The following is a 15,333-nucleotide window of genomic DNA, read 5'->3' as shown; positions in this document are numbered from 1 at the left end:
TCATTCTTTCCCCCGTCTCTCTCCTTTCTTTCTGTTTTTCTTTCCGGCTGTCTTTCTTTCTTTCCCCCATCTCTCTCCATTCTTTCTGTCTTTCTTTCTGGCTGTCTTTCTCCCTGTCTCTCTCTTTCCTTCTCCCTGTCTCTCCCTCTCCTTCCTTCTCCCTCCCCCTCCCTCTTTCTCCCCCCCTCTCTCCCTCTCCCCCCCCCCCCAACCTTTTAGAGCCTGTGGGCACCTTCAGAATTCTGAAACAAGGTGCTGGTCACAACTGTAAAATGGCTGCCACAGAAATTGCAGCCAACCACAAATTTGCTGCCACAAAATGTGGACCAAACCATAAAACATAAAGGAGTGAGGGGCTATTCATAATTCTAAAAACTCAATATTTCAATTTTTTTAAGTCTGTACAGCCAGTTAGATCTACAAAGGCCAAACAGAAGACCCTGCTGGGCAAAGGCTACACCTGGCCTTGCCTGCTGTCTAAAAACACTTGACAGGTGTCGGGGTGCTATGGCATCCTGAGGAACCAAGCTGGAAACCATTGCCTTAGGCAGTTTGCTCTTCACAAGGTCTCAATGCTGTCCTATTGCCCGTTCCACTCAGGCCCGGTGCTAGGGGTTCTCGTGCCCCAAGCTGAACCCTGAGCCCCTGCAAGTGCTCTATTTGCATGTGCACACAGATGATGTCACCAGAAGTTATGTCATAGGGGCACGCAAAGCTCGAACACTTGGCCCACCCCATGCCCAGCCCTCTCCTGCTTCAAAGGGAGATGGAAAGTCCTCTTTTCCAGCTCCCTCTGAAGAGGGAGAGGACTGGGTAAGGTCAGGAGGCAGCAACTCTGAGCATGCTTGCTGCCATGCCCCCCAACTGTGCCGAGGCTTCCTGAGCCTTGGGAAGTCTCGGCAAAATCAGGAAGGCAGCAGACGCGCTCAGAGTCAGGTTCTGAGCATGCCCTCTGGTACGCACACCCAACTTCGCTGAGGCTTCCTGAGCCTTGGGAAGCCTCGGCGAAGTCAGGAAGGCAGCTAGCGCTTGCTGCCACACACCCCGACTTCACTGAGGCTTCCCAAGCCTTGGCGAAGTCAGGAAGGCAGTAGCCACAGGGTGTAAGGAGAAGGGGCGCCTCGTGGTACTCCTAGGCCAGGTGGCACCCTAGGCATCCACCTACTTGGCCTATTCCCACATGCCGGCCCTGGTTCCACTGAATGTATTTTGCTATATGAGCAGATTGTTTTTATCCTGTAATGTGGCCTTAAGTCTCAGCGAGAAAGGCAAGCTATAAAGAAAGTAAGTAAACACTTCTAAATTGGAATAATTATTACCAGTGAGAGACTATGATAATGTTGTTTGGCAAAACACAAGGAAATTAAGATGGATAGTACTACTGCAGTCCAGTAGGTTATATAGCTTATATACAGAAACATTTTCCTTAAACTTGCTTTTAAAGAGTAGATGATCATGGTCTCATAGTGCTGCTCTGAGGATACAAGAAGATAGAAGCCTCTTTGGAATACCTGTGGCTTACTGTGCCACTGCATGAGGAACGAAAGTTTTGGGGGAGCCTGGACTTTTTAAAAATCAAGATGGGGATCCTTGGGTTGCAGAAGTTTGAGGACATACATGATGAATCTAAATAAGGACTACTAAGAAAGAAAAAGGCAACTACACATTTCTGGCTTCAAGGGCAATTAATGGTTTAATACAACCCAGCTAGACAGTGTTCACTGCTGCCCCACGAAGTGCCTATCATGCTTCTCAAACAAAACAAAACCTGGCTTGCATTGTCATTAACAGATTTTTAACACAAACAAACCAGAAGTAGCAAAATGAAAGGGGAGGGAATATACCGCTGAATACATTTCCAGCATCACAACAGCATCATTCAAGGAGATGGTAACACAGTCCCAGAATTACAAATGTTCAGTGTCTGAGCTGTCTTAAATATAGCGCATTCTGTTTTCTACATGCAAGAATGATGACAGCAAAGGAGGCCAGTGAAGACTAACATTAGCTTTGCTGTTACCATGCCTAAAAGATCACGTATGGGCAGTGGGGATGTGTGTTCTTTCCCCCAACCTATATTAACATTCCTTTACTTGTTACTGTCTAATCAACGGTGCTCACAGTAACACAAACTTAGGTACATTCTGAGTTTAATCTTTAGAATTTGAGAGTAATTAAATTTGTGCAAACAAAGATTAATGCTATTTAGGGAGGGGCCTGGAGCTCAAGGTAGGGCATCTGGTGTAGCATGCAGTTTGCCTAAGGTTCAACCTCCAGCATCTCCAGTTAAAAGAATCAAATAGTCAAAGCTATAGAAAGAACCTAGAGAGCTACTGCCAGTCAGAGCAGACAAAACTGACTTTTATCAAATCACCTGTTGACTCAGTATAAGGCCTACACTTACATAAGCACAGCTTCTTTACCAGCTAGTGTCATGCTTACACAAACCCCATGACACCAACCTCACTACCATACATTTCAGTCTTGTAGAGCACCATGAGATTTCAATTTGCATGCAGAAGTGTCTGCAAATCTTCCATGTCATTTTAGCATTTTACTCACTTGGGAACTCCTTAGTAATTTTCCACCTAAACTTTGTTTTATTCTTTCGAAAAAGTTTTGGATTTTGCCATCGTTAATGAGGTGGGTCAGAAAAACAGAAATATAGCTTTTGGTTCCATGCAGAATACTTTAAGTATCTGTCAAGCAGTATAGGGCCATGTGGCTGTTACTGCTCTGCTTCATTTCAAGGAAACCACAAGGTGCACAAGAGAAGCAAGAAAGGAGTACTACTTAAGAATCTTGCACAGTGACAGTGAACATGATGATAGATCCAGAGAGGTATTGATCTAAAGCAGTAGGACAAAGTTAAGAGTCCAGTCAGTGGCATCTTTAAGCCTAGCCAAGTTTTATTCAAGGTATGAGCTTTTGTGCGCATGCACACAAGAAAGTGGATGTATGCACACAAAAGCTCATCCCTTGAATAAAACTCAGTGAACATGAAGGTTTACTAGCAACCAAATTCATGTCCTCCAACAAATCTGAGTATATAAGCACATCAATGTTGCTTGAGATTGACCCTTTCTCATCAAAAGAAAATCATTTCAGTTAATGTTTGCATGTTTTAAAACAAGCCTGGAACTCAGTTTAATCAGTCTTAGTTTATTTTACAATTTGCTTCAAAATCTTAGCACTGCAATCAAATATGTTGACTTGAGATCCTCCCTCCCACCTTCTCTCTGTGATTAAGAAATGGGCAAGGGGAAAAAGACATTTAGTAAAAACAATAAATAGTCTTGACACTTCTACTTTAAACTTCTCTCCTCCTTTCTCCCACCCCAGTAGTAGTAGGTGGGAAAACTGGCAGGCAGAGAGAATAAGTCTCTCCTCTTCTCTTTCCAGCTGACCCATATCAACCCAGAACCTTGACTTCTGTTTTGGCATGCCTGGTGCATCCTGGGAAATGTAATCTCCAGAGTTCTTAGCATTAGATGCCTTCAAGTGAAACAACTTGCCAGGTTCTGGGGGAAGGGGGACTGAAAAAGGAAGCAGTTCTCCTCATATATGTTGGCTGGTAGGCAGCCCACTAGCCACAACCACTGCTATTGAGAGGGAGAGGGGAAATTCTTCTTCTTGGGTATAGAATTTAAAACTGTACTGCCCACTTTCGTATCAGAAGTGGAGGTAGTTTCTCTTCCTGCACTAACCAAATGCAGACATGTATATTAAAATTAAGGGCAAATCTTGAAAAAATGTATCTACAATCATTATCTGGACTGGCTCAAGCTATCTTTTATTGTGCTTAAAAATGCTACTTTCCTCAGAGATTGTTTCAGGTGGCCCCTAAGTTCATTTAAAACATTTTTATCCAGCTTTCTAACCAGTTTTTCAAAGCATTTTGCAACATTTAAAATACAACAAAACCAATACAAATATTCAACTTTGGCAAAACAAAACCAACAAAGAAAACAGCAGCAGAATCAAATTTTCTTATGATTTAAGCAGCATAAAAGAATAGCAATGTTATAACATCATGCATTAAACTTTTATGCAGGTGGCCAAACAAAAGGGAGCAGGAATGTTCCATGAGGCACACTGGTTGTTTAAAGTCAAAGATAAGGCATATATTCATTGGGGGGCTTTTTTCCTCCCTCTTTCCTATTCTTCAGACATTAGTAGGAAAACTAATATGTGAAACAGCACACAGAACAACAGGTGAGAAAGTTACTGAATGCATCACACTGTATTGAATCTTCAACCTATTCCAGTCAATGTTATTCTTGCTATATAACTTAGAATAAATGCCCTCTTGTGTAGTGTACTATTTCACCAAACATGTAGCAAGGTGAGTTTTTACATGTGTATATGAATTCGAAACAAAACTGTGCACATAGGGCCTCAACTCCAACCCCCACCTGCCAGTAGACAATTTTAATATCATTACTTCAGAATAATTATAATGGAACTGTAAATTGCATACCGTGCCATTTGCCCTTGTAAACAGTCCCGAAGGAGCCTGACCCTACTCTGGTAGAGAGCATAACTTCACTGGCTTCTATTTCCCAGTAATAACTTGAATCTCTCTGTCCACGAGGTCTCTGAAAAGCAAGTAAATATTTACAAATCCTGGAAAACAAGTTTTAGCAATTCATATTTAAATGCATATCAAATATGTTATTAGAAACATTGAACACAGATCTAAATCTGTACAATATGGATGGTTACAATGCAGGTGTCAAAATGTCAACCAAAAAGATGTATCAGAAAAATTAGTAAACTACCATTTGTACATGCTTTGTGATACACAGCTAGAGAATAATCATGGGTATAATTCCAAAAATTTTTGACTCCTCAGCTGATGGGCTACAATTCCATTGTATATTAAATATGAACATTAAGAATCTCCACTTTTTACAGATGAAGTCTTATAATCTCTGAGCAGCAAACAAATGCTTAGCAGAGAGTATTATTAATTGTACTGCTACAATGTTTGAAAGCATGCCTTCATCTGGCTCATCCAGTCCAACACTGTGTCACATAGTGGCCCCCCAAAAATTTATATATATATATAAACTTTTTTTTTTGGCCACTGTGTGACACAGAGTGTTGGACTGGATGGGATAGATATATATATATATATATATATATATATATATATATATATATATATATATATATATATATATATATATATACACACACACACACACACACACACACACACATACATACACAGATATATACACACTGTGGCTAATAGCCACTGATGGACTCTGCTCCATATTTTTATCTAACCCCCTCATTTAAATTAATAATATGAACACACAGAAGCAAACACACAAAAAGGGAAGATGGCTAACTAGAGAGTAAGGGAATGCCAACCAAAACCAAAGTCTTCACCTGCTGGTAGAAGACAACAATAAAGGGAGACAGAGAGGGAGTTCCAAAGTTTCAGCACCATGATCAAGAGCACCCTCTCTCAAATTGCCACCCATCTACCCTGAGACAGTGAGGGCACCCACAGCAGAGCCTCTGAAGATGACAGAGTAGGTGGATCAGGTTCATATGGGAGTAGACGGTCCTTCAGGTATGCTGGTCCAAAGCTTTATAGAGTTTTAAAGGTCAATACTAGCACCTTGAATTGGGCCCAGAAGCAAACTGGGAGCCAGATTAGACAATAAAAAAAGACTAGAATGATATGGTCCTTACAACCCACTCCCCCTCAGTGTTCTAGGTGCAGCAGTCTGTACCAATTGTAGTCTCCACACAGCCTTCAAGGGCAGCCCCATATAGAACACATTGCAGTAATGTAATCTAGACATTAATACAGCGTGCACCATAGTGGCAAGATATTTGCTGCTCAGGAATAGTTGCACCTGGCGAAAGGCACCCCTGTCTACCACTGCCTGGGTCCAGCAGCATCCCCAAGTAATGAACCTGCCCCTTTAGGAAGAGGGCAATCCCATTCAGAAGAAAAAATAACCCAGCTCCTGGGTCAGACTTTTCTCCCCACCAGTAGCATCAATGTCAGGATTACATTTCAGTTTCTTAGCCCTCATCCATCCCAAAACTGTCACCAGACACCAATTCAGTTTCAGAGCCTTCCTAGGATCTGCAGGAAGTCAAAGATAGAGCTGAGCGTCATCTGCATCATCACTCAGCCCAGTCTCCAGATGGTATCTCCCAGCAGCTTCATATATATATATATATTGAAAAGCATGGAAGACAAAAAAAAGAGCCTTGCAGGACCCTGAAGCCAGAGGCCAAGCAGCAGTCCAGCAGCAGCTCACTCTGAAGTCCACCTTCAAGGTAGGACTGAAATTATCACTAAATGGTGCCTACCAGTCCCAACCTCACAAGGCAGTCTAGGAGGAAACCATGATAAATGATATCACATGCCTGCTTCCAGACAAGGATGACTGATCACCCACTCTCAGGGACTCATTCACTGCCTTGCAGACCCAAACCACTAGCTCTCCCTCCTGCCCCTTGGCAGATTTAAGCGGCCAGGAGAGGCAAGGGTCGTACAAGCATGTGGCGGATCTCAAACTTTCAAGAATCCTGGCCACCTCTTTAAACTAGGCAAGCTGAAAGGTATCTATGACAGGTACTTTCTACTAAACAAAGTGACCCACACAGCCTCTTATGATTTGGGGGAACCAGTTTTGTTTAGAAATGTAAACCTTCACCTCAGTTACATGATAATGTAAGGTAGCAAGTGTAAAGGCTTTGACTCCACTGCTGTGAGATAAGTTTTGTGGTAAAAAGAACATGGAAATCATGGAGACAGGAGTTGTATGTAAATAACAAAGATTTATTTATTTTCTGTTTGTTTTTAAAGACCAAATCAGCATCCCAATTCTCCAGACCATCAAAGGAGAAGCCTGGCTGAGACACATAAATTTAAGTTAGTTATAGCTTCAGAGTGCGGTACAGATTTTCTAAAATGCTTTAAAGTACAACCATTTCAGTGACTAGGTACTAGGTTGGATCCTTTCGCAAAGAGAGGATTCCACCTACATCAGCCTTTTCCAAGGGTCAGACTACATATACACAAGGTCTGTTTATCGGAGACTGGACTAAAAAACAGGGACCCATCCTCTCCCAACCCTGCCAAACTTCAAACCATCTGCTTCTTTGCTGAGGCAGACTGAAACCATGACCGCACTCTGCCAGAGGCAAATCTGAATAGCTACTGTGTTTCCCTCCAGTATTCCATCCCACCTCTGAAAGGTGAGTGTTCCACAGTGTCACAGATTTCCACAACAACAGGACAATTCTATGCAGGTACAGTGGTGGCAAAAGAATAGTTTTTCTTCTCTCTAAACGGTTTGACAAATAGATACTCACAATTTTTTTTTCTTGTGTGTTAGATCCTGCAGCTCTCTCTCTTTGGACTGGAACTGGCACTTTAGGCTGAGACCATCCTGTGGGACTTGTATTGTTGGGACTTCCAGATATAGCTGAGGGTGATACTTCACATAATTTATAATTTAAAAAGGAAAATAAACTTATTAATTTTATAACATATGTTGGGGGGAGAGTCCAGATCTTTGTATACACAGAGCCCCAATTCATACTTCTGACATTTGCAGCTAAAAAAGCCTCAGATACCTGTGTAAGGAAAGGCCAGAAGCACTGGAGAACTGTTGCAAGTCAGAATAAATTATAGGGACTATGATTCATTGTAAGACAACTTTGCACAGTCAAAACTCTGCACAGAAATTTTGGAAAGCTGCAAAGCAGCTCTCAAAATCTCAGTTACCTTTGTAATGCAACACTCACCTGATTCACTGTGACTACGAATAGCATCCTGAAACAGAAAGAAACAATACCAATACTTCAGGAAAATTTCTGTGGGCAGTAGAAAATGGATCAGGAAAAGTTCTCAGTAATGAGAAACGACTCAGCAGCTTTGATTCACATAACAACCAAAAGATTCTTTTAGAGAAGGTGTTGGCTACTGTAAATACTAGGAATCCTAATGTTTACTGGCACTAAACATTAAGCATATTTAGTTAGAACTCTCCAATCAGTTCCCTTCGTAAGAGCAGCACAGTCCAAATAAGGGCATTATTAGCTACTACACTGAAACGTCAGCTTTATACAAAATGTGTCTAATATAGCCTACCACATACAACAAATCATTTTCCACTTAGGAAAAATACTATGTTCAAACACTGCAGGGAACTGGATGTGTAAAAATTTCATATCAGTAAAAACCCTGAGACTCCACAGTACCATTGCTGCAACTGAGCTGGTTTCTCTTCCCTCACTTCATGCGACACATGCTTCCTTATGTTAACATGCACATCTTTGATGTAAGATAAACTGATATTTTCCCCTCTCTGTCTAATGTGATCCAAAGCATAGTTTGAATAATCAACAGAAAGGCAAGCGCTGAAACAATTCACAAGACAAAAGCCACATCAAACAAGGCCCAGAAAATGACCAGAAACTGCCAGGAAACCACGTAACAACTGCCCTTAATTCTTTGGAGGGAAAGTGGGGTATAAAGATTGTACGTAAAATTAATGAGAGATATGAATTTGTAATAAAATTATTTGGCAGGATAGAATATAAGGAATATGAAAAGTATATATTTTTTTTCAATCTGAAGAGATGGATTTTGAAAAAGGTCAACTGGGTACAGTTCTCAGAATATAGCAAACAAGCAAAGAACACCTTCTGAAATATACAAGGAGTATGGGAGGCAGCCAATTCCAAGATACATAGCAATCTGGATAGGTGCTGATTTACCCTTCTACTTATACTGCCTAGTACCATGCCAAATTCTAATACAATGTTTCCCAACCTTTGGGTTCCTGATACAAATACGGCAGAGGTGGCCAACGGTAGCTCTCCAGATGTTTTTTTGTCTACAACTCCCATCAGCCCCAGCCATTGGCCATCCTGGCTGGGGCTGATGGGAGTTGTAGGCAAAAAACTTCTGGAGAGCTACCGTTGGCCACCCCTGAAATAGGGGATCAGAAACCCTGTGAAAGTGGGTCCTAGGCTCTTGTAGTTTTAATTATTTGTGATTTTTTTTCAAGTGTATCCCCATACTAAGTAAATTTGAACTTGTAGATCACTACACATAAAAGGTTAGGGACCACTGCAATAAGGTACCCATATTTCAGGGTTAGAAATCTGGGAGATGTCCTAGAAAGTATGGGGTATTCTTGGGACCTTGTAAATAAATTTATACAGATAAATACAGATAAATAAATCTGTATTTTACAGCAACACACATATGTGCTGTGGCTTGCACATGGCCCAAAAGGACACAGGTTGTCCACCACTTCTTTAAACGCAATCTGAATGCTTACCAGGGGCATACATAATTTAGACCCCGAATTTCTAAGAAAATACACACACTGTGTTTCAAGAGTTTTCCATTTTAATTTGAACTTCGAACAAAGTACTAGATTTCCAGTTGGCAACTGTCTGAAGAACTACCTCTGAGGTATCTTCTATAATTACAAGTTTTTATTTACTGAAGTCTTGCTTTATATGAAACTTAATTGTTAGTCTGGCTTTCTGTATGGCTTCTTGGTAGGAACATGCTATAATTCACTATTCCCAAGGGAGACTAAACAGTAACACTTCTCTCTATATTTTTGATAATTAAATATTTAACCAATATACCCACATAGTTTGAACGTACTTATACAACTAAATTCCTGAGGGTAAAGCTGACATGGAAAGGTTTACTCCAAAAGGTATACTTTTGCTCTTTACTGCTGACTCGCATGTATTTGCAATTGAGATGCTATCTGGAATTACCAACTCTGGTTTTAGAATTAATACCAAACAAACATGCTGCACAATTTCTAACAGTTAATCTATAGTTGTGTTAACTCACACTGTTTGACTAATTGTGCATGTGTGTATGTGTGTTTAGCAATCCTGTCAACTGCAAGAAAGCAAAGGCATCCAGACAATACCTACTCTTCCCCTTAAACAGAATCGTCTGCACCAGGACCTGGGAGAAGCATTCAGGCTGTTATTCTAATTCAAAGCAATAAGAAATAGGAAAAGAACAGAGGGAGTAGTAAAAAAATAGTTTCCAGCTGCTAAATGAAAGTAGTACAGAAGAGAACTTGAAAGATCAGTTAACATTAACAATGTGCATGCTACTTTATCAACGGGACTTTTAAATCTGATGCAAGAATGCTCAGTAATGACACTCAAAGTTAGGCAGGCAGACATTTCTGCTCAACAAAAACTACCAACCGTGCAATACCCTCCAAAGGAACGGTTGCTAAATTGCACCCCCCCAGTAAGTCTAGAAAGTATTCAAGTTCTGCTATAAAGCTTACTTGCATTAAAAAAGACCCATGAAAGAAGCTTCAAGAGTTTTGTGGGAGCAGATGTGAAATACTAACTCTTATAAGGAAGATTGTTTTAAAAAAAGATTCTGGGGTCACCTGAGTTAATCCACTGATCTATAAAACTCTATAAGATTAGAAAGGCGTTCATAGGTTTGGATTTCCTAGCGCTCCATGCAATGGAGTCACTATTCTAAGGCTGAAGCAAGAGAAAACTCCTACTGTACACATGAGCCTGAACAGTAAGGAAAACAACTATTCCTTCTTCTACCTCTCCAAACTCAACATACAACTCCAGGGAAGAATTCCCAGACTGGTTAGAGAAATCACATGTGAATTTATGTTAACTGGGGCCATTCAAAAACATCAGCATGTACACAAGGCCATTCAGAAAGCCAAACACAAAAACTTATCCCATGAGAAAAACTAGGAAACCAAAGCTGAGAAGACCATGTTGAGAAGCTAAAAATCATTTTATGGCAGTCACAATTATTACAGACAAGGCTGTCTCTCTTCTGAGCTTAAAATAAATAAACTGAATTCTGTAACAAAATTTATAACTATAAAAGATGACTTGTACTTAATATGCTATTTAAATGTGCAAGTATGGTTTATTTTGAATAATTCAGCTGTTCATAGTAAAGGGCAAATAACTATGCTAAGCATCTTATTTTCCTTCCCTGCTAGAAATCAAGCTCATTTCTTCACTCCTCCTCACATTGCTCATTATTTCAAACCTGCATTCGCAGTCTTAAAAGACTATACACTGAATATGTCCTAAATCCAGGGCTCGGATTCAATGGGAGCTCACAGGAGCGCAGCTCCTGAACCTTTCTGAGAGTTCCACCTCCTCCTTCTGAGAGTTCCACCTCCTTGTCCATTGAATAGTATGTGCAGCTGCATAACAACCCCTGGATGAGCTCCACCACCTATTTTTCTATAAAATGACCCCTGCCTAAATCACTTCCTAGTTAATGATGCAATTGCAAAATCATAAGATATACCCAGGCCTGATGATCTAAGTGTTCACCCTGCTGCAGAACTTCAACTTCAATGTGTGGGTATGTGGGAAGACAGGATACTGGCATTTAAAAAAAAATCAGCCAAGAAAAAGAAACGCAGGACTGCTGGTAGCAAAACCTTAGCAGAGACATGAAAAGTCTTTTTGAGTATATGTGTTCTGTCCTAGGAAGGTTTCTCTGTGCAGCATACAACCCTGCAATTATCAGTATTTTGACTTCAAGCTACTGATGGCACTGAATTTCAGAACTTGGATATCAAGAAGGCCTCATCAAGCTGTTTCTAAAGCAAAACTATGAAGTACAAGCCTAGCTCACTTCAGGCTTGGCTAGGCCTAAAGTCAGCCTGCTGTTGCAGCTGTCTCCATACTAGGCAGCTGGACTAAAGGACTCATTGTAAGGCTTTTTGACCTCTGGCACAGCTATAAGGGCATTTCAGATGCAAGGATCTATGGAAGATATTGCTCTAATGGATCCTGATCATGACTATACTGACACATCAAGATCCTTGGGAACCACATCTTCAGCGGATCCTTGTGCCTGCTTGAATGATGTGACAATACCATAAGGTAAGTGCTGGGAAAAAGAGCAGCAAAAAGGAAGGAAATCTGTGGTCTCCCATCAAACTTCAGATGGCACTTCTGAGAGCATGGCACAGACTTAGCTCAGAAATTGGCCAAGCAAACTCAGTTTTGGCCTGAGTTGAAGCAAGCTCAATTTGTCTGATGGCAGCTGGCAGGATTTGGCTTTTCTCTGCTTCTAAAATCTGTCCAAACCAGAAGGTTCTCTTCTGACAAAAACATTTAAACTCTGAATACTCAATAGTTTTTTACGATCAGAGATCAAACTCAAACACCACAGACATTACTAGGTGTCAGAATATACTGAATATAAAAACGTATTTGCCAAGATAAAATTTGTTCTAGTCACACTGGCTTGACAAAAGATATACATACATATATATACATATATACATATACATATATATATATATGCATTTATTAAAATAAAATCTGTTAAGAGCACATTCTTCTACCTAATTGAACATGCCAAAGCAGAAAATTTTGCTACCTTTATAGTAATGTCATTATACCAGTCAGTCAGAAACAGTGAAATGTAAGTTGATCAGGTCTGCCTGGATATTTGGACATAATTGGAGTGATATACAAATCTGAATGTTCTGGTAAAACTGGCAATATAGGAGGACATGCTTAACTGTTTCTATCAAATTCTGAATAGTCAAGTCTATCTCTTCAGAAAGCTCCCAATACCTTCAAAGATCAAGCACAGGTTACCTACTATCTTGCCACATGGCTCCTGTGAAGAAAGTTACTGCACAAAATTTAGTAACAGAAAGCTACTGTATACAGCTGAATCCCCTGATACAGAGGAATGCTATGTTATGTATTAATTTAAGGGCTTGTGAGTAGCTCCTTCTACTCAAAATAGTACTGATTGTAGCTGTCTATTCTCAACAATCAAGAGCCAGTGTGCTTAGTGGGTAGAGTTCTGGACTAGGATCTGAGAGATTCAAATCTCCACTCTTTCATGGAAACTAAACTGGATTACCTTGACTTAGTCATACACACTAAGTCTAAACTACCTCACAGGATTGTTGTGAGAATAACAAAGAGGAAAGGAGAATAATGTACTCTACTTTGAGTCACCCCATCAGAAAGGCCGGGTATAAATAAAGTAAAAGAAAATTAAAGAAACAAATGGAGTTAAATATACTACCAGAAGATTACTCCAGACAGATGAAATTGTTTAATACATGCCATGACTGCAGCTAGAATAATTTATGCCAAATACTGGAAACTTCAAGAAATACCAAGAAAAGAGGAACTAATATCTAAGCTTTTAGAATTTGCAGAAATAGATACACTATCAGCCATTCTGAGAGATGCTAATCTCTGTGAAAGTAAGAAAATTTGGGAACCATTATATAATTGGCTATGTTGTGATATATAAACTTCCAAAATATGTCAAGCAAGGTAATTTGTGAAAATTTTTGCCCTATATATAGTTATATTCTCATCTTAAGTAGGAGCTTCAAGAGATATTAAGCTTCAAGAGATATTAAGCTTAAGTAGGAGCTTCAAGAGATATATGTATTGTATTATTAAATGAGAAGATCTGTTTGCAGTGAATATTATCAGATCATAGATACTAATGACAATATGAATTGAGCATTGTATAAGTAGAAATATTATGATTTTTTTTTATATTCAAGTACCCTTCCCTTTCCCCTTACCTTCCATTCCCCTCCCCCATACTCTGTACCTGGAAATCCAATAAACCTATTAAACCAGCAAAAGAAACAAATGAAGGCATCATTTTTAGCAGCCAAATTTGTTCAGTTTTGCATATTTCCATTTCTGTGGAAATCCTGTTAACAGGCTAGCACAGACTATGGCAAGTGAAACAGTAAGATGTCACTAGGCTAGACACATAATTTACTACTAATAAGAATAAATAAACAGATACACAAAAATACAAAAACCTCTGCTAAACACCCAGAGATAAGATTACCTCAATTATCCGATTGTCTACAGGCATGGTAGTGCTGACCATATGGACATTGGGGGTTGACGTAGATCTCTGTCTTTGAGAGAGGGAACCTTCAGGAGAAGGATTTGATGTGTTGAATGTGAAGGCATGAGGTGTAGAATATCTGTGCTGAGAGCTAAAGGAGCGAAGACAGAAGTCACAGTTCATTTCTGCCTCTATTTATGCATCTGTGAAGTTAGTCCAGCAAACTACATAGAGATAAGCCTACTAACAACAACAGTTTGGTCAACATAAAGTCCTTCTTCATAAAGAATCAGTATATAAACAAATATTCCTCCAACATAAAATTGTTACAGTGGTCAGATTATGTGTAAAAATATTCTGAGGAATAGAGCTGCATCCTTAAGTCATAGGGAATGATCACTCCAGATGCATCTCTGAACTATAAAATTTTTCATCAACAAAAATAGGTTCTAGTACAATGTAATAAAAGCACTTTTGAATGTTACCAACTATACTGCTTAACTGGCCTATCTTGACACCTAATTTTAATTAATACCCAGTGTCATTTTCACTTAGGGTCAATTCAGTCAGGCTTCACTTATTATACAAGTTAGTTATTTTCCTCCTACATAGTGCTATTAACGACACCAGAACATAATAAGAACTAAAATATTTTCCCCAAAGAGACATTTTAAAATCAACCAATAAAAACTGCATTGCATTATTTTGGCCAAAACCATTTGTTCAACCTTCAACACAACAATGGCCAGGGAATCGGGGTGGGAGAGGGGAGGGGGTTAGAATAAAACTGTAAAGTGCCACTAACACTAAACAGTAATACTGAATAAATTATAAACATTACACACACACAATTACAAATTGTTTTAAAACAACTCTTTGCCAAGTGCTGATCACAATGTCATTCAAAGCTGTTTGTGCTGTCAGACCGCTTAAAAATGCATAACTGCTTTAAGACCAATATTGCCAAAAATTTAAAGGCCATAAATACTTGATAAGCATTATATAAGTTCTATAAGAGCTTAATGTTAAACAAAGGTATCCAAAACACTGTACTTGTCTGATCTTCTTTCAGAAGTCCACTTGAATATAGTTAACATATAAACGCAACCAATTGATTCTTTAAAAGTTTTTGTAAAAACTGTGTTTGTTCTATACAATGATTATCATTCAAAATCAATGAAAAGATCTTTTGTCAGACTAACTCTGTCATATGAAACCAACAAAATACAAGCAAAGTTTTAACATGGCATACAAATGCTTGGATAACATCACAGTATTACTGACTGAGGTAGAGGGTGAATGAAATATGGCATACTTTGGTACCAAACATTATTCTTTCCTTTGTGGCAACTACAGTGTTTTAAACAAAATTCCCTGGAAGAATCTCATCCAGGCACTAACCCAGATCTGCTGGCATGCTCAAGGCAGGTGTCCTGTGTTCACACAAT

At 39.5% G+C, this 15,333-nt stretch overlaps 1 protein-coding gene across 6 annotated transcripts in view; it reads right to left on the bottom strand.

Moving 5' to 3' along the window:
• RAF1 (Raf-1 proto-oncogene, serine/threonine kinase) overlaps nt 1-15,333 on the bottom strand; it is a 50,382-nt gene that overhangs the window by 13,349 nt on the left and 21,700 nt on the right. For 3 of the 6 annotated variants that reach the window (XM_060239855.1, XM_060239856.1, XM_060239860.1), the window contains 5 exons: nt 13,883-14,036; nt 9,952-10,011; nt 7,786-7,813; nt 7,351-7,475; nt 4,481-4,598 (listed from right to left, as the gene is read on the bottom strand). In XM_060239855.1, coding sequence (XP_060095838.1) covers nt 4,481-4,598; nt 7,351-7,475; nt 7,786-7,813; nt 9,952-10,011; nt 13,883-14,036 — 485 coding nt within the window. The remainder of the gene's footprint in view (nt 1-4,480; nt 4,599-7,350; nt 7,476-7,785; nt 7,814-9,951; nt 10,012-13,882; nt 14,037-15,333) is intronic. The other 3 variants (XM_060239858.1, XM_060239859.1, XM_060239861.1) reach the window with 1 other exon arrangement.

The sequence above is a fragment of the Heteronotia binoei genome, chromosome 5 (genome assembly GCF_032191835.1).
Source record: "Heteronotia binoei isolate CCM8104 ecotype False Entrance Well chromosome 5, APGP_CSIRO_Hbin_v1, whole genome shotgun sequence".
Lineage (NCBI taxonomy): Eukaryota > Metazoa > Chordata > Lepidosauria > Squamata > Gekkonidae > Heteronotia > Heteronotia binoei.
This window is presented reverse-complemented; position numbering and strand designations above follow the sequence as displayed.